The sequence below is a fragment of the Equus przewalskii genome, chromosome 31, assembly GCF_037783145.1.
Source record: "Equus przewalskii isolate Varuska chromosome 31, EquPr2, whole genome shotgun sequence".
Lineage (NCBI taxonomy): Eukaryota > Metazoa > Chordata > Mammalia > Perissodactyla > Equidae > Equus > Equus przewalskii.
In genome coordinates, this window is record NC_091861.1 from 7,763,227 (window position 1) to 7,788,305 (window position 25,079).

A 25,079-nucleotide genomic window follows, 5' to 3' on the forward strand; every position below is an offset into this window, starting at 1 on the left:
GCGAGTCGGATGCTGGGTCTGAGACCTGATTCTGCTCCAACCAGCTCCTTAATCTTGGGGCAGGTTCTTAGCCTCTGAGCCTCAGTTTCTGAGTGTATCCAAGGGGCCTGCCTCTGAGGTTCCAGCCTGAGGTCCCATCCCAGGAACAGCGGGAGCAGAGTCTCCTCTGAGGCTCAAATGGGTCACCAGCTGTTGCATTGTTGGGTGTCCCTGTGTTGTCCCCTGCTCTGCCTCTGACTCCCTGTGCCCTTCTCCCCTGCGTGGACTCCGGATCTCCAGTGGCTCCCGTGGGAATACCTCCCCGGCAGCAGTCCCGGAGGTGCAGGAACTCGGCGCCTCTGAAGCAACAGCCACAGCACCCCCTGTGCTTCTGTGTCTTCTGGGCCAACCCCCATGGGGAGGCTGCCAGCTGTGTCCTGCATGAGCCATTTACCCGTCCATCTGACCCTGGGGACTGTTCCCACAATGGAGCTGTTCTCTGTAGACTGCTAGGCACGCCGGGGTCCGGTGTCCTGGCTGTTCTCCCCGATTCTTGCTGCTGGCTCCCTCCGCCCCACCAGCCCCTGGAGGAGACAGCCACCTTTGGCTCTGCCAGCGCTGGCTGGGGAAACCGTGGGAGTGTTTGAGCCCTGACCCCCTGCCTGTTCCTGATCCCCAGGGAGGACAGGCACAATGAGGGACTCCCCATTCCTGAAGCTGTGGCCGTCCAAGGAGGTGTCCATCCGTGAGCGGCTGGGCATCGGGGACCAGCCCAATGACTCCTACTGCTACAACTCAGCCAAAAACAGCACTGTGCTCCAAGGGGTCAACTTCGGTGGCATCCCCACTGTCCTGCTCATAGACGTCTGCTGCTTCCTGGTGAGACCCCTTATGAATCATGTCCCCCCCCTCCCCTTACTCATTTGTGTAAAGCCGCCCCCCAGGGCCTTCTGGGAAACTCGGGTGAGGAGCCAGACGTACCTGGGCTTAAATTTCAACTCTGCTACTTGCCAGCTCTGTGACCTTGGGCGTGTTCCATAGCTTCTTGGGCCTCAGGTTGCTGCCCTGTAAAGTGAGGTAGCAATTCTCACCTCGGAGAGTTTTGGAGAAGATGAAATAAGGCAACATGTGGACAGAACACACGTCGCTGTTCCTTGGATTCATTCCCAGTTATTGGCCTGTTGTGTGTTTCAGGCCCTCGGGAAGGGTCAGCGCACCCGGACGAGAGACGGGAATGGGTGGAGACTGGCTTAGAATCAGAGCAGCTGCAATTCCCACTTTACAAATGTCACCTCCTGCTCCCCACGGGGGTCCCTGGGCATTTTAGAGGATCAGACGTAGAGAAAACTGGGGAAAGGCAGACCTGGTCAGAGCAGAGCTCACAGGTGGCCTTTCTGTAACGTAGACGTCCTTGTTCCCAAAGATCCCCCCCATGTGTAATACGCCATTTTTCTTCCCTGTGCTGACTCAATATGGCCAGGTGAAATTTATTGGGCCTAAGGCGCCCCTACTTTTCATAAATGCCCATGGGATGGTCGGTCCCTCTCATTGCTTTCTCCTAACATGCAGTGGAGACCATCTGAGTACATGGGCTAAGATGGGGGCGGAGGGAAAAGACACCGTTGGGCTGCTTTGAGCCAGAGGCTAGGCTTGTGTAGGGCCTCGGGAGGGGGCTTGGGGTAGCATGGGGCCCCGGTCCCTGAGAGGGCACAGGTCTCAAACATAAGTTTGCCAGCACAAAAAATGATCATAGAATGTGGGGAGGGAGTTCTCATTCCTCCTCCTTGCAGTTTCCTGCCTGGGATTATGGTCTAAATTGTTGCACTGGGGTCTGGCTACATTGTTGATCCTTCGTGGGCTGATGTGGGAACCTGCAGGCTGCTCGTGTTGCTTTCTTGAAAAAGGGCTTTTGAAGTGTCAAGTAACCATCTCTTGAAGCTAAAACCCATTTGTAGGTTGAGAACACTGTCACATAGCCCGGCCTTGGTGGAGAGGGGCAGTAGGCAGGAGTGTGGTGATGGATTTGAGGGTCGGTGGGATTCATGGAGAAGGGTGGCTCTGGAGCTGTAATCTGGGGTCTTTGGTGGGGGAGAGTTTGGGCCAAGGTGAGGAGTCCGGATTGAGGAGGGGCGGGGGCCCCAGGCGGGCGGGGTGGATATGGCTGGCACAGGGTCGGGGAAGGAGAGAGTCACTCTCCAGTGGAGTGTGAGGTTTTTTTGGAGGGGGGGATTTTTATTGCAGGATGTGGTGGGGGTGCACATAAGAGCCAGAGGGGCCTGGAACACATGGACTCGCGGAGATGTCCACACCACAGGAGCCTGGAAGGCAGCAGCCAGGGAGAGAGGGCAGGCCCTGGCTGAGCAGCCTTCATGTTTATCCTACAACACAACCCACGGACTGTTGAAAATTTGTCACCAACTTCCCCATCCACCCTCAGAAAATTCCACAGGAACTCAGCCTCTCTGGGGTCCAGGACCTCTCGATGCCCTCCTGGAAAGCAAAACCCACATTTGAAAGCCCAGTTCCTGACTTGGGCAGGCAGAGATATGCTGATTCAAACATCTCTTTTTACCTGCCTCAACCTTGAAGGAAGGAGCCTGCCAAGATGGATGTGTAGGGAGGAAGGAGACAATTTATGGAGTTTTAGAGCTAGAAGAGGTTTAGAGAGACAACCTAGGGCCCTAGCTAGCGGAGGTTGTGCCAGACAGAGCGCCAGGTCCTCAGTGGGCATCGTCCCCTGCCAGCTCCATGCTGGGCATCCTTAGGGCTTGCCTCCAGGAGACCCAAACTCCGAGTAGACATCTGACCACTTCTGGCTCAGCCTGGGGGTCCTCTGTACCTTGGTTCTGTAATTTAAATGAAATTCTATGTGAGGTGAAGACGGGCGTTGGTCCCCCGGGCGGCTGTGAGGCCAGACCTTGCCTTCCTGCTCAGGGGCTGCTGAAGGCAGATCAGCTGAGGAAGGCCATGGCTGCTGATGCTGCCATGACAGCAAAGGACAGGGCAGATGAGCTTGACTAGGATGGCATCAGAGCAGGCTTGGCATTGGCCTTCATGAATTGGGCACAGAGGACGGGAGCTGGCAAAGGGGGTGAGCAAAGCATCGTGCTGTTGAACTGTGTGGCCTTGGGTAGCTGAGTACCCTCTCTGGGCTCAGATGACCTCCAAGGCCCTTATGGCTCTGCTGAGTCTAAGCAGGTGGGCTTTGCCCATAAGACAGCTGTCTCTTCTAGTTAGAAGTCCTCCAACCTGCTTTCACTTTGTTTCTCTTCTCCTTTTAGTTGTTACTGTTGGTGTTCTCCATCATAAGAAGAAGATTCTGGGATTATGGCCGTATTGCCTTAGTGTCAGAAGCAAACAGGTGAGAAAGACACATCACTTCGAATAAGAGACTGTGTGTGTGACTGGGATGGGATGGGGCTAGGAAGCCCACCAGGCAGGGCCCACGCATGATGCTGATATAGATTGCGTTCATTGAGTGCACCTGCCAGGCCTGTACTAGAACTGTGTTGGCTCCGCTCTTCACCGCAGACCCAGGAGGTCTGCCTCGTTACCTTCGTTGTCCCATGAGAACTGAGACCCTCATGCCCGGCTCTCTCCTGGGGCTTTGGCCTGGCCGTGGACCTCATTGGCTTCAGGATATGGAGGAAATCTAATTGCTTTAGCTACTTAGGCCTTTCATCATCAGCTGAGGAAGATGTCAGTTTTTCTTCTCACCTTGAGTATTTTCCAGTGTATCTTCTTGGAAGTTCATCAGCGTGGGGCTGGGGAGGAGCTGAGGCGGATTGAGAAGGGCAGTAGGGCTGTAGGTGAGCTGCTCCTGTCCTCCTTCCAGGCCAGTGCCCACTGATGGCCCCAACTCAGCCAGCTTCAGATGAGTCTGTGCCAAACGGAGACCCCCTCGGCCAGACCTCAGGTCCTTCCACTTCCACCCTGGGCTCTGACAGTTCTCTGCTCATGTCACCTGAAGGGGGACAATGAATTCTAGATCTGCTCCACTGAAATTTCCAGTGCCAGCTGGCTGTCGCCCACCCCAGGATGTTGTGTCGGATGCAGCAATAGGGAGTGGGGAAGACACGGGACGGGCCCAGGCTGCCCCGCCCACAGCCTCCCCCGATGTTCCCCAGGCAGACGCTCTACTCACTCCACAGGCTGCTCCGGTGGAAGTGAGGTCTGTGCGGGAGAGGCGAGGGGCGTCTGTAAATGCACCTTCTTTCCCCACGGTCTCTGCTGTTTTGAGGAAGTCCGAGGGCATTAACCTTGGGCTTGGGGGGGCGGGGCCTCTCGCTTCCATTGTGTTGGAGCCTTAATCAGTTGCAGGGGGGAGCTTTTGGGACATCTGATGCATTTGTGGCACACCCACCCCTAGGAGGGGCCACGTCCTACAGTAGAATAGAGCACGGGACCTCAGGAGACCCCACCGCCTCCCTGGTTGAGTGATCTTGGTCAAGTTCCAGACTCCTTGGGGCTGTGTCCCCCTCCCCCAGGGTTACTATGAAGGTCAAGTGAGACGGTTCTCCAGGAAGGGTTTGAGAATTAAGTTTTGCTGTGTCATCATCATTACATCACTAGAAGTGGGATGTTGGAGCCAGAAGTGAGAAAATAGAGAGAAGCAAAAATGAGCATACTGTGAACACCTCACATTCCCAGTGCAAGGGCCATTTTTATGGATTACTCAGGAGAAGGGATCTCATTAAAATGCCATAGTTCATCAACTCCAAAATGCGCATTTTGACATTTTCTCCTCTCTGAAATTGGGATGCAACTTATTATCGATAGTGGTGATAGTTTAATCGACAGTGTTTTTTCCTTCTTAGTGGTTCATAAAATAATTGTACTCTTTACAACCAGTGGTGTGTTAGATTTGATAAAATGCAGTATTTATTCCAAATTCTATTTGCTGTATTGGGACGTATATTGTGAATAGACAACACTCTGAAATCACTTTAGGTCAACCAGTCGCGGTGCTGAGGTTTGAGAGTGTGGGCACAGTTGGTCTATGATGCCCTGACCCCACGTTCTTCATCCCATGTAACGTAGAGTCTTGTCTTACCACTCCTAGGAGTGGCCAAGGCCCCGGTCTGTACCTCTCACAGGGTGAGTCCAAGTTTGTCCCAGCCATGGAGGGCTGGTAGCTCTGCTCCTGAGCTCTAAGAGGCAGCAAGATACTGGGCATAAGTTTTCAGACTTTTAAAAAGGATTTTCTGTCATTTTCTCCTTTTGTGTTTCTAGTGAGTCCAGATTCCAGAGGCTGTCGTCTTCCTCCTCAGGGGAACTGGACTTTGAAGGCGAGCTGGTTGGTGTCTGAGGGTTGTGGCCCGGGGGTGGGGGGCAGTGACTGGCTGTAATGAGCTTGGGGGGGAGAGGGCAGCTGTGCTCCTGTTCAGCTGCTCACCTGGTCCCCTGGGTCTTGAGTGGCTGGTGCCGGTGAGAGCTCTTCTCTGCATCGACAGAGGCACGTGAGCTTGGGAGACGCCTCTGGGAAGATGGCAGCTGGATGACCCGGGATCCTGGGACTTGACTCAGGCGGTGGGCTGCCGAGTGCCCTGTGGGCCCAGCGGTTGTCTGTTACCCTTCTCAGAGCTTTGTGGGACAGTTCACTGTGGACTTGCCCGTTGGCTTATGAGCTGAATGTGGGCAGGAACCGTGTCTTACCCAGCGCTCTTCCCCACTGCTTGACACCCAGGGGGTGCTGAGTAATGGTCGAATGAATAAGGAATGAATATTTGTCTTTCCCAGCTGGTAACAGTCCAGCTTTAGGGAGTATTAAGTTTAAGACTATGCGCTGGACGGTGAAACCTACCAACACCCTATTCCTTCTCTGTGTGGGAAGGGAAATGTGTAATTCCTGTCTAATTCCACTAACGGTCAAAACGTGGGAGGTTTTCGTCAGATTTCCAGACACAGGGTGCGCATTATGAAGGACTGGGAGTGTGCAGACTCTGTCATGTTTGGGACAAGGGGTCACTTGCTGAATTTGGGACAAAAGCGCTGTTTTCTTCTAAGAAGAGTTTAATGGTTGTTTAATGTCAAAGATGATGACTCTGTCTGACTCCCAAACACACAGACGTTGGCCGCTAACCCGCTCTCTCCGCTTCCAGGCATGCTGCCCCTGGCTGACGGCCATCTTCCGCCTGCGGTGAGCTCGGCGGGGCGGCTGGGGCTTGTTGGGTGGGTTGTTTGGGTATTAGGCCGTCAGGAGGGAGGAACCAAGAAGCCTGGTCCCGAGCTGGGGTCTCTCAGATACTTTTCAGTTCAGGCCAGGGCTGTGCGGGTGCTGAGAACTCCGGGGCCAGGCGGCCCCCACAAGCTAATGAAAGCTCCTGCTTTGCATTTGGATGGAAGCTCTTCCAGGCAGCTTTACGTGTCTTTGAATTAGTGAAAAGTAGAGAAATAGTGATTGTTGGTACATTCAGCCCATTTGGTTAAAAGTTTTCCTTTTTCACAAAACTTGGGGCCTGTGGAGAGAAATCCTGTGAGAGATGCTTGGTGGTTAGAGGTGACTGGTCTCCTCTCACCTGAGTCTCGGCTCTGCCACCTGCTGCCATGTCTGCTGAATCTCTGGAGCCATCATTGTGAGACGCACGTTATCTTACACAGCACTGAGAATGAGAAAGGCTGCCTATTACGCAGTGATCAGCTATGATTGTAGGGGGTGCCCCATTTCAGAGGGGTTGAGACATGAAAAGGACATCTTAGAATTGATGAAATATGGTTGTTATAGGACATTGAATAAGGCCCTCTTTCTGGGCCTCAGTTTCCCCAACTATGAAAGGGGCCGAGGACAGCACCTCTGCCAAAATCAAATGAATTAGTACGTATGAGAGCATACTGTAGAAGGCAGAGTTTCTGGAGAAGCAGCCAGTGAACTCTGGTGTGGAGCAGGAGGAGGGGTTCAGGGAGGGAGGGGCCCATGGTGGGAGAGGCAGATTTGCCACCCCCACCCTTCCCTGCCCCCCACAACATCATGTCACTAGGACGCATCTCCTCCTTGTGTGGAAGTGATACAGGCACTGTGCAAAAAGTCCGTCACATACAGAACGGAAGCAACAAGGAGAAATTATAAGTCACCCGTCACTCTGCCTCTGAAAGATGCCCCTGGCGTGTTTTCTCTTGGTGGCCACTCTCCACGGCCATGGCTGGCTGGGGCTCAGGCCACTCCCCCACCCCTGGGCTCAGCCTGGACCCCACTCTCAGCCTGGACCTGATGGGGCAAAACCAGAAACGGGCTCATTCTTTTCATGGTAACCAGCAGAGGCTGTGGCAAATGTGCAGTGCAGTCGCTCCTCTCCCCTTTCCTGCTGTTTCCATTGTCCTGTGGCCCCATCCGGTCCCCTCCGCCTGCACGCTCATTTCTCACTGAGTGGGGCTGTCGTGTGGTGTGGCTGTGTGTTCTGCTTTGTCATTGTAATCCTCTATCAGGCATATTTTTCCGTTTCAACTCCCAGTGCTTTTTCTCTTCTGTTCTAGCCACAGAATGGACTGCTCTGTGACTTTTTTAAAGCTACAATTATATTCTAACAGCTGCTCACAGCCAGTGTTACAACTGACATTTAAAGACGCCTCTCCATTTCCTTCTGAGTTGCCTTTCCCCTGCGAGATAGGGAAGTCAGAAGAGTTTCCCAAGGAAAACTGTACTGAAAACTGCTGATTTGTGGGTTTTCGTCTTCGTCAGCATTTGTTTAGTAAGTGCGTATGTCATTAGGTAGTTTATGTACAAGTGAAAGCAGTGTGGCTCATTGCAAAGCTTTGTCCCCCAGGTAATAGTAAGAAGGAGTCAGGTTAGCGAGCGTCCTAGAGCATCCTCAGGTGTGGACACAGCGTCTGGCCTGCTCCTCACTGCCTCTTGTGCTCCTGCCAGGTCTCCAGGGACCCAGCGGCAGCAGCTGCCCTCCTTCAGGTCCCAGCCTCAGGTGCGCCCATGACCCGCTCCCTGGGGTGGCGGAGCTGGCTTCCACTGTGCTCTGTCTGTCAGACTGCAAAGCCCACGCTCCACACCTCTCTGATTTGCCTTTTTCTGCTGCAGCACCTGCTTCCCTGAGTTCTTCCCAGGGTCGTGCTTTCCCGGCCTTCTAGAAGCAGGACCCATCAGGACAGTGGGCAAGAGGAGACCCTCCTGCTCCCTCTGTAGCACAGAAGTCTGACTGTCAGAGCCTGGAATTTTCTGGGTCCCCAAATGACCTGGAGCCTCCAAATACAGCCTTGAGGGTGGGAAAGGGCGGAGCCGGTCACCTGCTATCTCTGGGGCCATGGCAGGGACAGGGCAGGAGCAGTGGGATGGACTCAGCCTTGGATCGTTTAAGCAGTGGCTTCCCCTCTCTCCCAGCATGCCTGAGGGGGACACGGGAGGACAGATGGGGCCGCGGGCCTGGACTCGCTCCAGCCTGCTTCAGGAGGAGATTCCCAGCAGCCGCTGTCAGTGGCTTTCTTGTCCATAGAAGCAGGAAGGGGCTGTGGGTGATGGCATTTACACACCTCGCCCATGCACAACTGTGGGCACAAGTGTTTCTGGAGACATCAGATGGCCTGGTCGTAGGTTCCCTTGCCCAGGACTATGGGGCTGAGGGCGGCTCTGAAGTTCTCATCACAGCTCAGCTGTTACAAGCCACGTGACTGTAAAAATTATGCACTTTTTCTGTATCTCTGCTTCCTCATATGTAAAAAATGTGGATGGGCCATCCCTGTGGCCTAGTGGTTAAGTTCTGCACACTCCACTTTGGCAGCCCAGGTTTGGTTCCTGGGCGCGGACCTACACCACTTGTCAGTGGCCATGCTGTGGTGGTGACCCACATAGAAAATAGAGAAAGATTGGCACAGATGTTAGTTCAGGGCCAATCTTCCTCAGCAAAAACAAACAAACAAACAAAATGCAGATAAAATTAGGACCGACCTCACAGGATGGTCTTGAGGATTAAATGAGGCCATCTGTGCAAGGCCCAAGGGCCCAGCCTCTTACTACTACTCACTGAGATCCCATGTGTGTGTCTTGGCCAGCGATGACCAGATCCTGGAGCGCTGTGGGGAGGATGCCATCCACTACCTGTCCTTCCAGAGACACATCATCTTCCTGCTGGTGGCGGTCAACATCTTGTCCCTGTGCGTCATCCTGCCCGTCAACCTCTCGGGAGACTTGCTAGGTACTGAACCCTCGTCCATGTCTGAGTTGGGTCCGGGCAGAGCTGTGGCCTTAGGCGGAGGGGCTCATCGTGGTGACCAGACACCCCAGGATTCGTGCACACATTCAGATGTGAGGGTCTCAGGGTGACTTTCAAGACTTTTCCATCTGGTTAAAGATCTGGAGAAGAATCCACCCCAAACCTGGGCCACGAGCTGGGCCCCTAAATCAATTCCAGTTCTATCTAAGTAGGAGGAAGAAACCAAGGTCTATAAAATCAGGGCCTCTCAGAGAGTGGTTCATGCTTTCCTGCCCCAACTCAAATCAGGAGGTCACGGTTAGTGGAACAGAAGATGTTTGTGATGCTCAGGGTGAAAATGAGAGCTTGGAATTATATTTCCAAGCAACTGCAGCAATCCAGCTTCCAAAATGCCGTCATGAGTCTACTTCTTATGCCCAGGGATTCCTAACTTTGGTTTTGGGAGCAGCTTAAGATGTTTCTAGATTTCTCAAGCAATGCTGCAAGAATGTCCAAGCAAGATGAATTCAAATTTGACTTTGCCCCCATGGTAGGTTGAGAAGAAGGTGTCAGGGAGCATCTTGGAGTAAGGAAGAGGCCATGGGTGGCGTAGCTCTGAAAAGACTGGACAGACGTTGTTGTCCTCTGACTGGTCTGGCCATGTCTTGCTTCTCCTCCTCAGAGCTCCACAGGCCAAGGCTGGTTATGCCCCCTTCCCACCTCCCCCGTGTGGCTTTGGAACTAAGTATCTGTGCTTCTCTGCAGACAAAGAGCCTCACAGTTTTGGGAGGACGACGATAGCCAACCTACAGACTGAGTGAGTGTGGGGCTGGAGGGGCGGGGTGCTGATGGGGGAGAGCAAGGGAAGGCAGATTCTGGAGCCCAGGGTCAGCCAGAGGTCGTCCAAAGCGGGCGGGCGAATGTCTGAAAGTCCCTTAGCAGCAAGCGTGTTGCTGCCTATGGGCAGGGACACGCCCCAGGCAGCCGCCGTCCTGCGGTGGGTTTTAGGAAACAGGGAGGGCCTTGTGCGTCTGGGGTTCAGGGAGGGCCGGGGGAGCTCTCTAAGGTGTTCACTGTGGGCCACACAGCCTCTGTTGGAGGCATCTGTTGTGATGAAGCCATCGTCCTCGCCCCAGTGCCATGAGGGTAACCAAGCCCCAGCCCTTGCATCCTCAGTCCCTGCCTGGGAGCTGAGCCCTGACGGCAGGTGTTGTCCCCCTCCTCAGCAATGACCTCCTTTGGCTGCACACCGTCTTCGCTGTGGTTTACCTCTTCCTCACGGTGGGCTTGATGCGGCGCCACACGCAGTCCATCAGATACACAGAGGAGAACCTGGTGAGTGAGGCGGGGGGGGGGGGGGGGGGGGCGGGCTGTGCTGGGGAAGGTCTCAGGCGGGAGCCGGAAGGGATGGCAGCCAGGCTTATTCTGCAGGACCACCACAGCGGGGAGCTTGAGGAGGGGCCTCTGGAATCTGGTTTGCATAGTTGTACTCAGAGTTGGCATTATCTTCTTTTTCTTTAATTTTCGGATACATTGTTTTAGGATTCAGATATTTTCCCCTCATTCTGGCAACTAGCCCTTAGATTTGTGGGTTTGGGCTTGTAGTTACTGATTCTAGGTAACTTTTAAGACATTCAGATTGAGAGCAGCCCCCTCTCTCTTTGCAACCACAGCTTCTATTACTTGGTCCCAGGCCTGGGTCCTGCATTGATCTGCTGTGTGACCCCATTTGAGTCACTTCCCCTCTCTGGATTCTTGCTCCGTCTCCTGTCGTGTAGAGGAGGTTCATAGAACTGCTTTGGAAATGTGTTCTTTGCACAGCCTGGAAGGAGATGCTGTGTCACCGACAGGCTCCGGGGCTCTCCCAGGCTACGGGAGAACACCTGAGCCTTCCTAGTGCCCCTTGTTCTCCTTTGGGAGCTTGAAGGGGTGGAAAACCTGGGCCCCCGTGCAGGCTGGCTTCCCTCATGTCTGTTCTCCCTGGTGTGTTGCTCTGGCAGGTGAGGCGGACGCTGTTCATCACAGGACTCCCCAGAGATGCCCAGAAGGAGACCGTGGAGAGCCACTTCCGGTGAGCAGGGCTGTGGATGGGAACGGGAGCTGGGCACCCTCCAGGCGGGATTGGCACAGTCCCCCGGGGCAGGCACCTTAGGTGAGTGCCTTACGTCTTCCCCTTGGGCACCTGGTGTGGTCCGAGAGGGACCTGGCCCTGCCACATGAGCATTGAATGGCTGCCCTGTGCCAGCTCTGCTGGTGCCGTGGAAGGGCTCGGGACAGGACTGCCATGGGTCTTGGAGCGGGGCTGCCTGGATTTACATCCTGGCTCAGATACTCACCAGCTGTGTGACTTTAGCCACAAGTCATTTAACCTCTCTGACTCTTATTTTCCTCATCTGTAAAATGGGGACAAAACCTCACAGGTTGTGATGAGGATTAAGTAAGTTAATGCTGTCACAGTACCTGGCCAATAGCAAAAATAGATAGAGCACACTTATAAGTGTTTTACTATGAGCCTGAACGTGCGTAGACATTTTCTAGGCTGGGGGTCCTTTGCTCTCCCTAGTCCTAAAATGTCTAAGACCTTCAAAAGCGTCACAAACTGAATAGGCTTTCAGTGATGGCCCAAGATAGGTAGGACCTAGAGCGGGCAAGGAATCTATTCCTTTGGGTGGGTAGAGGGGATAACAAACAGTGTTCATTTTTCCCCGGGAGAAGTGCCAGCTGATTTAAAGCCAAGTGGATATAAACTTGTCAGTTTCAGTTTCATGCCATTAAAAAAGGTCTGTTTGTATTCAATTTCAAAATTTTCCCCTTTGGTAAAAGACAAAGAGAAAAGAGGTTTCCACCAGCACAGAGATGAGCAGCGTGATAGCTCTGCCACCCTTGGAGACTAGGGTGTCTCTCCTACGAGGGGTCTCTTTTCTAATGGCCTTCTTTTGCCTCCGGCCCGCGCTGGGCACAGGGACGCATACCCCACGTGTGAAGTGGTGGAGGTCCAGCTGTGCTATGACGTGGCCAAGCTGATGGACCTGTGCCAGGAGAGGTAAGGGAGGGCTGGGGGGTGGGCGTGCATGGGGGAAGCCGGCCCGCAGCTTTCTGACCCCTCCCCTCTGAGATGCCCACCCTCCTTCTGTGCTGGCCTTGGCGCCCCCGGCGGGGGAGGGAGGTGGGTGGCTCTGCCCCATTCTTCTTGAGAAAGCTGAACTCCTGGTTCTGGTGGTGACCAATGGTGGATGGTGGGTGTGGGGTCCGTACCACAGGACTGAAGTTTGTCCCCCTCCTGCAGAAAAAAGACTGAGAAAAGCCTGACCTATTACACGAACCTGCAGCTGAAGACAGGCCAGAGGACCCTCATTAACCCCAAGCTCTGCGGCCAGTTCTGCTGCTGTGAAGTGCCCGGGTGTGAGTGGGTGAGGGCCCACTTCCTGGCCAGGGGCGCGGGTGCTGGGTGCCCCTGACAGCTGCCTAGGGCCACGTCCTCACAGGGGATGTGTCCTCTGGTAGGAGGACGCCATCTCCTACTACAAGCGCATGAATGACAGGCTGACGGAGCGGATCACACAGGAGCAATGCAGGGTCCGGGACCAGCCCCTGGGAATGGCCTTTGTCACCTTCCAGGAGAAGTCCATGGCCACCTAGTGAGTGTGGGCATGTCCCAGGCACCTTCTCGACTGACTCCCTGTCCCCTTCAGATGACTTGCTGTCCCTCTTGGATAGAGATGGTGCTGCTGAATTAGCATCTCTGGGACTTGTCTGGCATTTCTATCTCCTTCCCTGGGTGTGGCTGGTAGGCAGCCATCACACTCCCTCCCTCTGTGAGCCCAGCCTGTGTTGAGTGACAGCCGGGCCTGGGTGATTCTGGCTGAGCCCCTGTTGGGTTGATGTGGCCTTACTCACTGCTGGGCCGTCACCAGCTGCCCCGGGGGTCCCACTGCCTTTGTGTCCCAGCCTTCTGCCAGGTGGGATGGATGGCGTCCTCCTTCAGATGTGAACTCTGGGACCACCGATCCTTCTGGGTGGGCTTCCCATCTCCTGCCCATGCACAGCTATGTGGGAAGAGCCCTGGGCACCGCAGGGCTGTCCCTGCTGCGGAGAGCCTGGCCTGGGCATTCATTCCCACAGTGCACCTTGGCCTGGGCTCCAGCTCGTAAAGTGCCCTCATGCCTGGGATCTGGTGTCACCTGGCCTTGGGAGCAGCAGGCGATGGGGTTGGGTGCGTGGCGCGGAAAGGAGGTGGCCCAGCAAATGCCCCTTTCCCTGCCTTGCCTGCTCTGACAGCATGTACCCTGGGGACAGGCTCCTGGTTGTGCCCTGCAGACCCTGAAGTGAGGGGCCGGGAGGAGGACGGTGGAAAGAGGAAGGGCGTTCTGAGACGGGAGCAGGGGGGCTGGTGGGTTCCTCATGAGAGGATAAAGGGGGAAAGAGTGGTGAGGGTTGAGATGGGAGTCCTTGGGAGGGAAATCTTGGAGTCACAATGGGAACAAGCACATGTCTCGTGCTGCTATGGGGCCTGGGGAAGAAGAGAGGGACGGAAAGGTGGGGCCACTGGCAGAGGGTCCGACCATGCTCCAGCTTCCTGGGCGGGGCAGAGGGGGATGGCCCTGAGGAGGAGTGGAGTGTGGGGTAGTGCACACAGCGTGGATGCTGGAGTCACACAGATGGGGCGCAAAACCTGCCTCGGAGAGCCTGATGTTCCCGTCTGTGAGATAGGAATAGGAACCCCTGGCTTGCAGGGGGGGTTGTTCTGAGGATTAAACAAACCCCTCCACGTGGTGTGCCGAGCAGGGCATCGCTTTCACAGCGTCAGTGATAATGGACAATCATGCAGCACAGCCCTCTGCCCTGAGGCTCCCACGTGTGTACGTGGTCCCCCGCGTGGTCTGGGCCCTGGCATATCTGTGTTTCCCGGCAGCATCCTGAAAGACTTCAATGCCTGCAAGTGTCAGGGCCTGCGGTGCAAAGGGGAGCCCCAGCCGTCCTCCTACAGCAGAGAGCTCTACCCCTCCAAGTGGACTGTCACCGTCGCCTCTTACCCCGAGGACATCTGCTGGTAAGCGCTGGAAAGAGGCCTGGGCACCGGTGGGGGCCGCCCGGTCCCCTAGAAGCAGCGATGTGAGCTGGCGCTCAGGGAGGGCTGCACAGGTCTCCTGCACCTCTCTGGGCAGGGGTGAGGGTGACCTGGGGGTGCATATCCTCCCTGGCGTGTCACTCCAGCGTTGCTCCCTGGCATCGGCAGTGTCCAGTAGGTATATGATGTGAGCTACACATGGAATTTTAGAATTCCTTGTAGCCACATTAAACAAGTAAAAAACTGTGAAAGTTAATTTTAATAATATCTCTCCCTATATATTGAAAATATTATCATTTCAACATGTGTTCTGTTCTTTAAAAATTGAGAAGTCTTACATTCTCCTTTTCATACTTATGGTCTTTGAAATCCAGTGTGGAGTATATACTTCCAGCACATCTGGATTTGGAGCAGCCCCAGTTCAATGCTCAGTAGCCACATGTGGCTCATGGCTACCATATGGGAGAGTGCCACCTGAGGTCAAGTGTCAGCGGCCTGTCTAGCCTGGGGACACGCTGGTGAGCTAAGCCGTGTCCACAGGGCCTTCTCGAGCCTTAAGCTCGGTGTCCAGGGTGAGGGCAGCCCCAGCGGAGGCCCAGCCCTCTGGCTGTGCAGCCCAGCCTCAGGTCCTCGCCCAGAGCGAGCTTTGGGGGCTTGCCTCCACTGGGCTCTGGTTTGGCCTCTGACCGTTCTGCTCCTGGGTTCGTAGGGCTGTCTAAATGTGGGACTGGTTTGTGGGTCTGCTCTAGATGGGGTGAGAGGCCAGGGCAGGTGCCAGCTGCGTCTTTGTGCCTTTGTCCCCTGTCTCCCTCCTCCTTGCACCCCCAGCCTGTGGCCCTGATGGGAAGAATGTGTCGTTAGTCACAGAGTATCCCAGACATGTCTAAGAAATGCTGTGTCAGAGGCTTGTTTGGTTAGCTTGGGTGCGCATGGCATCCCTTTGGTTGGTTCTGGTCCCCCAACTCTAGCTGGGGAGCCACGTCAGCACTGAGTAAATGATTTTCGCTCTGAGCTCACAGGGACCCCAAATTTGACCTTCCCATAGCTGAAGGTCAGTGCATAACACTTGCCTGTACCCCTGAGGTCGAAATGAGCCCTCAGCCAGAGCGCTCAGGCTAGTCTCTTACCTTGCCTAAATTTGACCTTCTGACCCACGTAGGCTGTGAGTAGGGTTGGCGTGTGGGTGGCCAGGGTCTGGGAGATAAGCCCCCAGGGCCTGTGTCCTCTCCTCTGCAGGAAGAACCTCTCTACCCAGGGCCTGCGCTGGTGGGTCCAGTGGCTGGGCATCAACTTCACTCTCTTTGTGGGGCTCTTTTTCCTGACCACGCCCTCCATCATCCTGTCCACCATGGACAAGTTCAATGTCACCAAACCCATCCGTGCACTGAATGTGAGTGACCATTCTGCAAGGCCTATCCCAGGTGGGCTGGTGGGTGGGGGAGGAATGGGACCCGAAGGATGTGGGGGACACTGAACCAGGAGGTCATGTCACTCAGCTTGTGTCTGTGTTTTAAGCCCTGAGGGGGCATGAACACATTTATTACAGTGTCTCTATAGTAATGATTTGTATATATATATATTTTTTAGTGGAATCAGCCTAAATGTTCAGCAGTAGGGGTTATTCAAGTTGAATGGGGTATATTCAGTCTGATAGAATGTTAAGCATCCATTAAGAAATTGTATGGACTTTGTGGCGGACCTGGGGGACTTGTGATGAAAGCAGAATGTGGAATTGTCTCTAAGCAATGGCCATAGCAATACGTGTGTGTGATGGATGCCGTGGGGACCAGGCAGGAAAGAATGAAAAGAGCTTTGTTGATTTGGGTCCAGAATCATGAATTAATTATTCCTCTTACATTTCAGTTTCTGATAATCTTGTTATAAAGTCATTGATTCTAAATAGGGAATCATGATTTTTAAAAGTCTTAGATGAATCCGTGAGAACAGCTAAACACGCCCTAAATTGGCATCTACTTAAAGAGATATTGGTTTCCCATAATTAGCTTTGTTGAAAGATCACCTTAAGTCTTTTTCTTTTTTTCCAACCCCACTTGTCATTCAGTTAAGCATGCTGGGAAAGCATGCTGGACTGGAGGTCAGAGGTCCTGTTCCTCACTCGGCCATTCCTTCCCTGGCTGATGGATTCTGAGCCCTGGCTTTTCATCCCAAAACTGGAGTTAAAACACCTGCCATCTGTACTCACGGGCTGCTGTGGTGTGGATCAAATAGCTAACGTGTGGTTGAAGCTCTCTTGTCTGACTCAGTATATAATAAGACACACATAGGATACCTTAGGCAGTTTTGTTTAGATTTCAAGCGTGGAGATGTTCATTCCTTTGCCAGTCTTTGGATATGTGGTCAATGCCTGTTCTTTTGAGAGTGGGTCTGCTGATGAGAGTTCCCGTTGACTCTTTTACTTAAACCACCCCCTCATTTCATTGTTTGTGATTCCAGTTGTGGTTTCTTTTTTTTTCCCAATTATTTTATTGAGGTTGTAATGGTTTATCACATTGTGTAATTTCAGGTGTACATTATTATTTATCAGTTTCTGTATAGACTGCATTGTGTTTACTACCAATGTTTAATTTTTATCCTTCACCATATATGTGTGTCCCTTTACCCCTTTCCCCCAACCCCCACCCCCAATTCCCTCTGGTAACCACTGATCTGTTCTCTTTGTCCATGTGTTTGTTTATCTTCCCCATATGAGTGAAATCATGTTATGTTTGTCTTTCTCTGGCTTATTTTGCTTAACATAATACCCTCAACGTCCATCCATGTTGTTGCAAATGGGATGATTTTCTCTTTTTTTTATGGCTGAGTAGTATTCCATTGTGATATACCACATCTTCTTTATCCAATCATCAGTGGATGAGCACTTGGGTTGCTTCCACATCTTGGCTATTGTGAATAATGCTGCAGTGAACATAGGGGTGCACAAGTCTCTTTGAATTATTGATTCCAAGTTCTTTGGATAAGTACCAAGTAGTGGGATTGCTGGTCATATGGTATTTCTATTTTTAATTTTTTGAAAAATCTCCATACTGTTTTCCATAGTGGCTGCACCAGTTTGCATTCCTACCAGCAGTGTATGAGGGTTCTCTTTTCTCCACATCCTCTCCAACATTTGCTATTTTTTGTCTTGGTAATTATAGCCATTCTAATAGGTATAAGATGATATCTCATTGTAGTTTCAATTTGCATTTCCCTAATAATTAGTGACATTGAACATCTTTTCATGTGCCTATTGGCCATCTGTATATCTTCTTTGGAAAAATGCGTGTTCATATCCTCTGCCCATTTTTTGATCAGGTTGTTTGTTTTTTTGTTGTTGAACTCTGTGAGTTCTTTATATATTTTGGGATTTAATCCCTTGGTGGATATATGAGTTGCAAATATTTCCTCATTCTTGGTGGGTTGTCTTTTCATTTTGTTCATGATTTCCTTTGCTTTATAGAAGCTCTTTAGTCCAATGTATCCCCATTTTTAAATTTTTTCTTTTGTTTCCCATGCCCGAGTAGACATGGTATTTGAAAAGATGCTGCTAAGAATGATATAAAATTTTTCTTATATTTTTCTTCTAGGAGTTTTATGGTTTCAGGTCTTACATTCAAGTCTTTAATCCATTTTGAGTTAACTTTTGTGCAGGGTGTAAGATAATGGTCTACTTTCATTCTTCTACATGTGGCTGTCCAGTTTCTCTAATACCATTTATTGAAGAAACTTTTTTTTCTCCTTTGTATATTCTTGGCTCATTTGTTGAAGATTAGCTTCTGTAGATGTGTGGTTTTATTTCTGGGCTTTCAATTCTGTTCCACTGATCTGTGTATCTGTTTTTGTGCCAGTACCATGCTGTTTTGATTACTTATAGCTTTTTAGAATATTTTGAAGTCAGGGATTGTGATGTCTCCAGTTTTGTTCTTTTTCCTCAGGATTGCTTTAGATATTTGGGGTCTTTTGTTTTTCCATATAAATTTTGGGATTCTTTGTTCTATTTCCATGAAGAATGTCATTGGGATTCTGATTGGGATTGCATTGAATTTGTAGATTGCTTTAGGTAATGTGGACATTTTAACTACATTTATTCTTCCAATCCCTGAGCATGGAATATCTTCCCATTCCTTATGTCATCTTTGATTTCTCTCAATGTCTTATAGTTTTCAGTGTATAGGTCTTTCACCTCCTTGGTTAAATTTATTCCTAGATGTTTTATTCTTTTTGTTGCGATTGTAAATGGGATTGTATTCTTGAGTTCTCTTTCTGCTAGTTCGTTATTAGTGTATGGAAATGCAAGTGATTTTTGTAAGTTGATTTTGTACCCTGCAACTTTGCTATAGTTGTTAATTATTTCTAATAGTTTTCTGGTTGATTCTTTAGGGTTTTCTATATATAGGATCATGTTGTCTGCAAACAGAGTTTCACTTCTTCCTTTCCAATTTAGATCCTCTTTATTTCTTTTCTTGCCTAATTGCTCTGGCCAAAACCTCCAGTATTGTGTTGAATAAGAGTGGTGCGAGTGGGAACCCTTGTCTTGTTCCTGTTCTCAGAGGGATGGCTTTCAGTTTTTCTCTGTTGAGTATGATCTTGGCTGTGGGTTTGTCGTATATGGCCTTTATTATGTTGACGTACTTTCCTTCTATACCCATTTTATTGGAAGTTTTTATCATAAATGGATGTTGGATCTTGTGAAATGTTTTCTCTGAGTCTATTGAGATGATCATGTGGTTTTTATTCCTCATTTTATTAATGTAGTGTATCACATCGATTGATTTGCAAATGTTGAACCATCCCTGCATCCCTGGTATAAATCCTACTTGATCATGGTGTATGATCCTTTTAATGTATTCCTGTATTCGGTTTGCCAATATTTTGTTGACGATTTTTCATCTATATTCATCAGTGATATTGGTCTGTAATTTTCCTTCTTTGTGTTGTCCTTGTCTGGATTTGGGATCAGGGTGATGTTGACCTCACAGAATGAGTTAGGAAATGTTCTGTCTTCTTCAATTTTTTTGAATAGTTTGAGAGGGATAGGTATTAAATCTTCTTTGAATGTTTGGTAGAATTCTCCAGAGGAGGCATCTGGTCCTGGATTGTTGTTTTTTGGAGGTTTTTGATTACTGTTTTAATCTTTTTACTTGTGACTGGTCTATTCAGATTCTCTATTTCTTCTTGATTCAGTTTCGGGAGGTTGTATGAGTCTAAGAATTTATTAATTTCTTCTGGGTTGTCCAATTTGTTGACATATACTTTTTCATAGTATTCTCTTATAATCCTTTGTATTTCTGTAGTATCCATTGTAATTTCTCCTCTTTCATTTCTTAATTTTATTTATTTGAGGCTTCTCTCTCTCTCTCTCTTTTTTTTTTGGTGAGTCTGGCTAGGGGTTTGTCAATTTAGTTGATCTTCTCAAAGAACCAACTTAGTTTCATTGATCCTTTTTACTGTTTCTTTTTTTTTGTCTCCATTTCATTTATTTCTGCTCTAATTTTTATTATTACCCTCCTTCTGCTGACTTTAGGCTTTGTTCTTCTTTTTATAGTTCTGTTAGGTGTAGTTTAAGATTGCTTATTTGAGATTTTTCTTGTTTGTTGAGGTGGGCCTGTATTGCTATGAATTTCCCTCTTAGGACTGCTTTTGCTGCATCCCATAAGAGTTGGTATGATGTATTTTCTTTTTCATTTCTCTCCACTTTTTTTTTTTATTTCTCCTTTGATTTCTTCATTGATCCATTGGTTGTTCAGTAGCATGTTGTTCAGTCTCCACATGTTTGTCTCTTCTCCAGCTTTTTTCTTGTAGTTGATTTCTAGTTTCATAGCATTATGATTGGAAAAGATGCTTGATATGATTTCAGTCTTTTTAAATTTATTGAGGCTTGACTTGTTTCCCAGCATAGGGCATATCTTTGAGACTGTTTCATGTGCTCTTGAGAAGAATGTATGTTCTGCTGTTTTGGGATGGAATGTTCTATATATGTCTATTAAGTGCATCTAGTCTCGTTTTTCATTTAAGTCCACTATTTCCTTGTTGACTTTCTGTCTGAATGATCTATCCATTGATGTAGATGGGGTGTTGAGGTCCCTACTATTAATGTGTTGCTGTTAATTTCTCCTTTTAGGTCTGTTAGTAGTTGCTTTATATACTTTGGTGCTCCTGTGTTAGGTGCATATATATATTTATAAGTGTTATGTCCTCTTGGTGGAGTGTCCCTTTAATCATTATATACTACCCTTCTTTTTCTCTCACTGCCTTTTTTATCTTGAAGTCTACTTTGTCTGATATAAGTATGGCAACACCTGCTTTCTTTGGTTGCCGTTAGCTTGGAGTATTGTCTTCCATCCCTTCACTCTAAGCCTGTGTTTGTCATTAGAGTTGAGATATGTTTCCTGGAGACAGCATATTGTTGGGTCTTGTTCTTTAATCCATCTAGCTACTCTGTGTCTTTTGATTGGAGAATTCAATCTGTTTATATTTAAAGTGATTATTGATATAAAGGCTTAATACTTCCATTTTATCTCTTGTTTTCCAGTTGTTCTATATTTCCCTTGTTTCTCTGCCCTTGCATTTCAGGTTTTGTGTGATGGTTTTCTCTTTATTTATGATTTGTGGCTCCACTCTGATTTTTTGTTTAGTGGTTACCATGAGGCTTCTATAAAATATCTCATAGATATGATAGTCCATTTTAAGAAGAAAGAGCCTAAGCAGCTTCCATTAGCCTAAGCAGGTTCCATCCCTTACCTCTTCCTCATCTAAGTTATTGTTTTCACAAATTATTCTGTTTTGTATTGTGAGTTTATGATTAAAATGAAGTGTTTACATTTATTTTTGATGCTTCCCTTCCCTTTATCTTTTATGTTATAATTGTTTGCTACCCTGCTCTGATAGAGAGCTGCAATTTTCTGGTTTTGTCCATTTATGTATCTTCTTGCTCAAGGCTTTGTGAACCTTTGCCTTTTTGTTTCAGGCATGAGGGCATCCTTGAGCATTTCTTCTAAGGGAGGTTAGTGGCAATGAACTCCCTCAGCTTTTGTTTATCTGGGAAAGTTTTTATTTCTCCATTGTATCTGAGGGATAGTTTTGCTGGATAGAATATTCTTGGTTGGATGTTTGTCTTTCAGTATTTTGAATGTATCATTTCATTCTCTCCTAGCCTGTAAGGTTTCTGCTGAGAAATCTGCTGAAAACCTGATGGAGGTTCCTTTGTAGATCATTCTCTACTGCCTTGCTACCCTTAATCTTTTTTCTTTGTCATTGATTTTTGACAGTTTTGCTATTATACGCCTTGGAGAAGGTCTTTTTGCATTGATGTAATTAGGAGTTCTATTGGTTTTATATAGTTGTAAGTTCATTTTCTCCCCCAGGTTTGAGATGTTCTCAGCTATTATTTCTTGAAACGAGCTCTCTGCTCCTTTATCTCTCTCTTCTTCCTCTGGAATACCTATAATCCTTATGTTGCATTTCCTAATTGAGTTGGATATTTCTCAAAGAATTTCTTTATTTTTTTTGTAAGTCTTAGCTTCTCTCTTCCACCTGAAGCATTTCTATATTTCCGTCCTATAAATTACTAATTCTGTCCTCCATAATGTCAGCTCTGTTTTTTCAGGTTTCTAGATTGTTTTTCAAATCTCATTCATTGTGTTCTACATCTCCAGAATTTCTGTTTAGTTTTTTTTTTTTTAGAGTTTCAATCTCTTTTGTGAAGAATTTCTTCTGCTCATTAATTTTATTCATGAGTTCATTGAACTGTCTTTCTGAGTTTTCTTATAAGTCATTGAGTTTCTTTATGTCTGCTACTTTGAATGCTCTGTTATTTAGATTGCAAATTTCTGTGACTTCAAATTGGTTTCTAGAGACTTGTCATTTTCCTTCTGCTCTGGAGTGTTAATGTAGTTCTTGATGGTGTTTGACCAAATGATCCTCTGCTGCTGCCTAGTGGTGGTATCAGGTCATGGATTCCACCTGCCACCGCTGCGGGGGTCAGGAGCTGTGTTGTCTGAACCTGCTGTGTCTGCTGGAAGTTGTGTGACAGGGCTTGTCTGCATTTGCCTGCTGGCCGCAGCCACTTGGTGGGTCACACACTCATGTGCAGGCACTCTGGTGTGGATCCACTGCCTTGGCCAGAGACAGGCCAAGCTGGTGTGCTAGGCCAGCGGGGAGGGGTGCTTTCTTTCATGCACAGGCCTGCTCGGCACCCACGGGCGGTTTGCCTGGCCTGCTGTGCTTGGTGGGGGTGCCCACATGGTGGCTGAGCTGTACCACTCAGTGTAGAGTGTTCCTGCAGGCTGGGCTGCCACTGCAAAAGCAAAAGTGTTCGCCTGCAGGCCGGCCCATTCCTTTGCCTCCTCCTACAACTGCATGCCAACTGTTGCATGAGGACCTATGACCTAGATCGCTGCCAGTGGGGAGGGGGAGAGATCTGCTCACCTCCTTCCATTGCTTCCTAGGGATCCAGTACCCCCACTTTCAGATGTATGGCTGCATGGATCTCTCAAACATCCTATTGTGCTTTGTAGGGAATCTTCTGTTGGTTAATGAATATCCATTTGGTTGTAACTTATCGGAGAGAGACTAAGGGAACAGCTCACTCCACCATGATCCTGACGTCACTCCCTCCAGTTGTGGCTTCTTATAGTAAAGCAAGATTTCGAAGCTACTTGCCAACCTGTTCTAAGGATGGAGTTTCCTGGGTTCCATTTCATTCTGTCTTTTACAGTCTATTCACTCTCATCTAATTCAAAAGTATTTTTAAGAAATTGGCCTTGATCAAGTCTTTTGAAAGTATCCAACTTAGTTTTTAAAGAAATTTTGTCTCTATTTTGATGCACGTTTAATTAGGGAAAGTAATCAGTTAATCAAACCATGTAATTATGATAACAAGTACAATGGGCATAGACAGGACTGGGAACAAACGCGAGGCAGTCCTGGTAAGTCCAGGTGGAGCTGAGAGGGCAGGCCAGCTGGGGAGAGCCCTGGCCGTCAGTGTTCTGTCTTCCCTTGACATCCGTCATTGGTTTCCTCGAGGGAACCGAGGAGGTGGTCTATCTGGTCAGTGAGACGAGTGGAGTTCAGTTGCATGTGAAGTTACTTTCTTTGCTCTAAAGAGCTCTACAAATATCAGGTGCTGTTGATGTCTATTTATCCAATATTATGGAGTATCTACACTGTACCAGACATAGAGTTAGTTCTAGGGGTCAAAGATGACCAAAACCTGACCCCCGGAGTTCACTGAGCCACCATGTTAACAGGCCATGGCCTCAAAGCTCCTGTGGCCCACACTCCCCCAACTCTCTCTGCTGTGGACCTTGTTTTCTAGAACCCAGTCATCAGCCAGTTCTTCCCAACCCTCCTCCTGTGGTCCTTCTCAGCCCTGCTCCCGACCATCGTGTACTACTCTACACTGCTGGAGTCTCACTGGACCAAGTGAGTGCCTGGGAGCTCAAGGCCCCTCCCCTGAGAAGGATGTCTCTGATGCTCCCCTCCACGGGCAATGAGCACACAGCAGGGCCCTTACTGGGGACACCTGGAGAATGTGGGGGACTTTGAGGGCTCACCTCTGACTTCCTGCAGGTCTGGGGAAAACCGGATCATGATGACCAAGGTCTACATATTCTTGATCTTCATGGTGCTGATTCTGCCCTCTCTCGGCCTCACCAGGTACACGTCACTGCCTCCTGCTCTCATTTCAGAATCAGGGTTGCATCTGGAGAGCACTGTCCCCATGAAAATAGAAATGGTTTGGGACTGGGTGCAAATCTCTAACAATATTTAAGCCTGTCACGCCCACTTGGAGTGCAGGTGCGCTGGCCCACTGATTCTTCTGGAGATGGATCTTTCTTGCTTAGAAAAAAGCTTAAAAATAAAACTTATCACAGATTTTCTACTTAGGTGGAGGGTCTAATCCTGGCTTTATTTCTCAGGAAGAAAGTTTCTGTTAAAAAAGCCCCTGATAAGTTACATTGTAGTACGTAGCATCTTAGAGAACAAATGTAGATTTTCAGATATGGCCTGTTTTTCAGAGCAGGAAAAAATGAAAACGTGTGTCGTGATCACAGGGAGTGTTGGAAATAAACCCTTACGGGATTCATTTTTCTTTCAGTCTGGATTTTTTCTTCCGATGGCTCTTTGACAAAACTTTCTCAGAGGCCTCTGTCAGGTTGGAGTAAGTATCAGCCACGTTGAGTTTCGGAGCCATGGTCTCGGGTAAATGTCCCAACGGAGGCGCCAGCTGGGGCTGCACTGGGGGAGGGTGGTCTGTGTTTCAGAGCAGACATCTTCCTCCCCGAGACCACAGGGCTGGGGCTTCCCCACCACCCCTACCACGTTCCCGGCTGGGATGCACCAGGCAGAGCCTTTGGCTGCCCCACGGGAGCTGACCACTTTGTGCTATGTGTGCAGAAATGTGGTTAATTTTTTAGGCCACAACTCAATCAGTGGCAGTCTCGTTCTTTGAAACTTACTTACTGAGAACAGGGCCACTGGGGGGGAAGGGGTTGCTGGGTCTCAGTGGTGTGGGGGATGGGGAGGGAGAATGAGGTTTAAACATTGCCACCAGAATGGCCGTCTGCACTCGGGATTGTTTTTGCTAGGAGAATGGAGTTAAATTTCTTGCCTATGTGGGTCCTCGTTAGTATTTTAAGCTTGTACCACACCCACGCAGGGGAGGAAAAGTTTTTCCTTCTTCCCTTCTAGGTTCTTTGGCTGGTCTAATAATTGAATTGACGTAAGACAGATTAACAGGAGAAAAACAAATATAATTTCGTACGCATGGGAGCCCTTAAAAATAGGAGACTTGAAGTGACCAGAGCAGGCAGCTCTTAGACCTTTTAGACAAAGAAACAATAAATTTGTAAAGAATTGACAAGATAAAGGGGTTCGGACTTGGGATAGCAAATTAGTGA

General features: G+C 49.2%; 1 protein-coding gene across 7 annotated transcripts in view; it reads left to right on the plus strand.

Annotated features, from left to right (window-relative positions):
• Positions 1-25,079, plus strand: part of TMEM63A (transmembrane protein 63A) — a 37,924-nt gene that overhangs the window by 4,442 nt on the left and 8,403 nt on the right. For all 7 annotated transcript variants that reach the window (XM_070602671.1, XM_070602670.1, XM_070602672.1 and 4 more), the window contains 16 exons: positions 659-858; positions 3,261-3,340; positions 5,212-5,275; positions 6,081-6,118; positions 8,974-9,116; positions 9,879-9,930; positions 10,340-10,448; positions 11,114-11,184; positions 12,076-12,156; positions 12,400-12,523; positions 12,618-12,751; positions 14,026-14,163; positions 15,418-15,571; positions 23,495-23,601; positions 23,749-23,835; positions 24,278-24,340. In XM_070602671.1, coding sequence (XP_070458772.1) covers positions 659-858; positions 3,261-3,340; positions 5,212-5,275; positions 6,081-6,118; positions 8,974-9,116; positions 9,879-9,930; positions 10,340-10,448; positions 11,114-11,184; positions 12,076-12,156; positions 12,400-12,523; positions 12,618-12,751; positions 14,026-14,163; positions 15,418-15,571; positions 23,495-23,601; positions 23,749-23,835; positions 24,278-24,340 — 1,645 coding nt within the window. The remainder of the gene's footprint in view (positions 1-658; positions 859-3,260; positions 3,341-5,211; positions 5,276-6,080; positions 6,119-8,973; positions 9,117-9,878; positions 9,931-10,339; positions 10,449-11,113; positions 11,185-12,075; positions 12,157-12,399; positions 12,524-12,617; positions 12,752-14,025; positions 14,164-15,417; positions 15,572-23,494; positions 23,602-23,748; positions 23,836-24,277; positions 24,341-25,079) is intronic.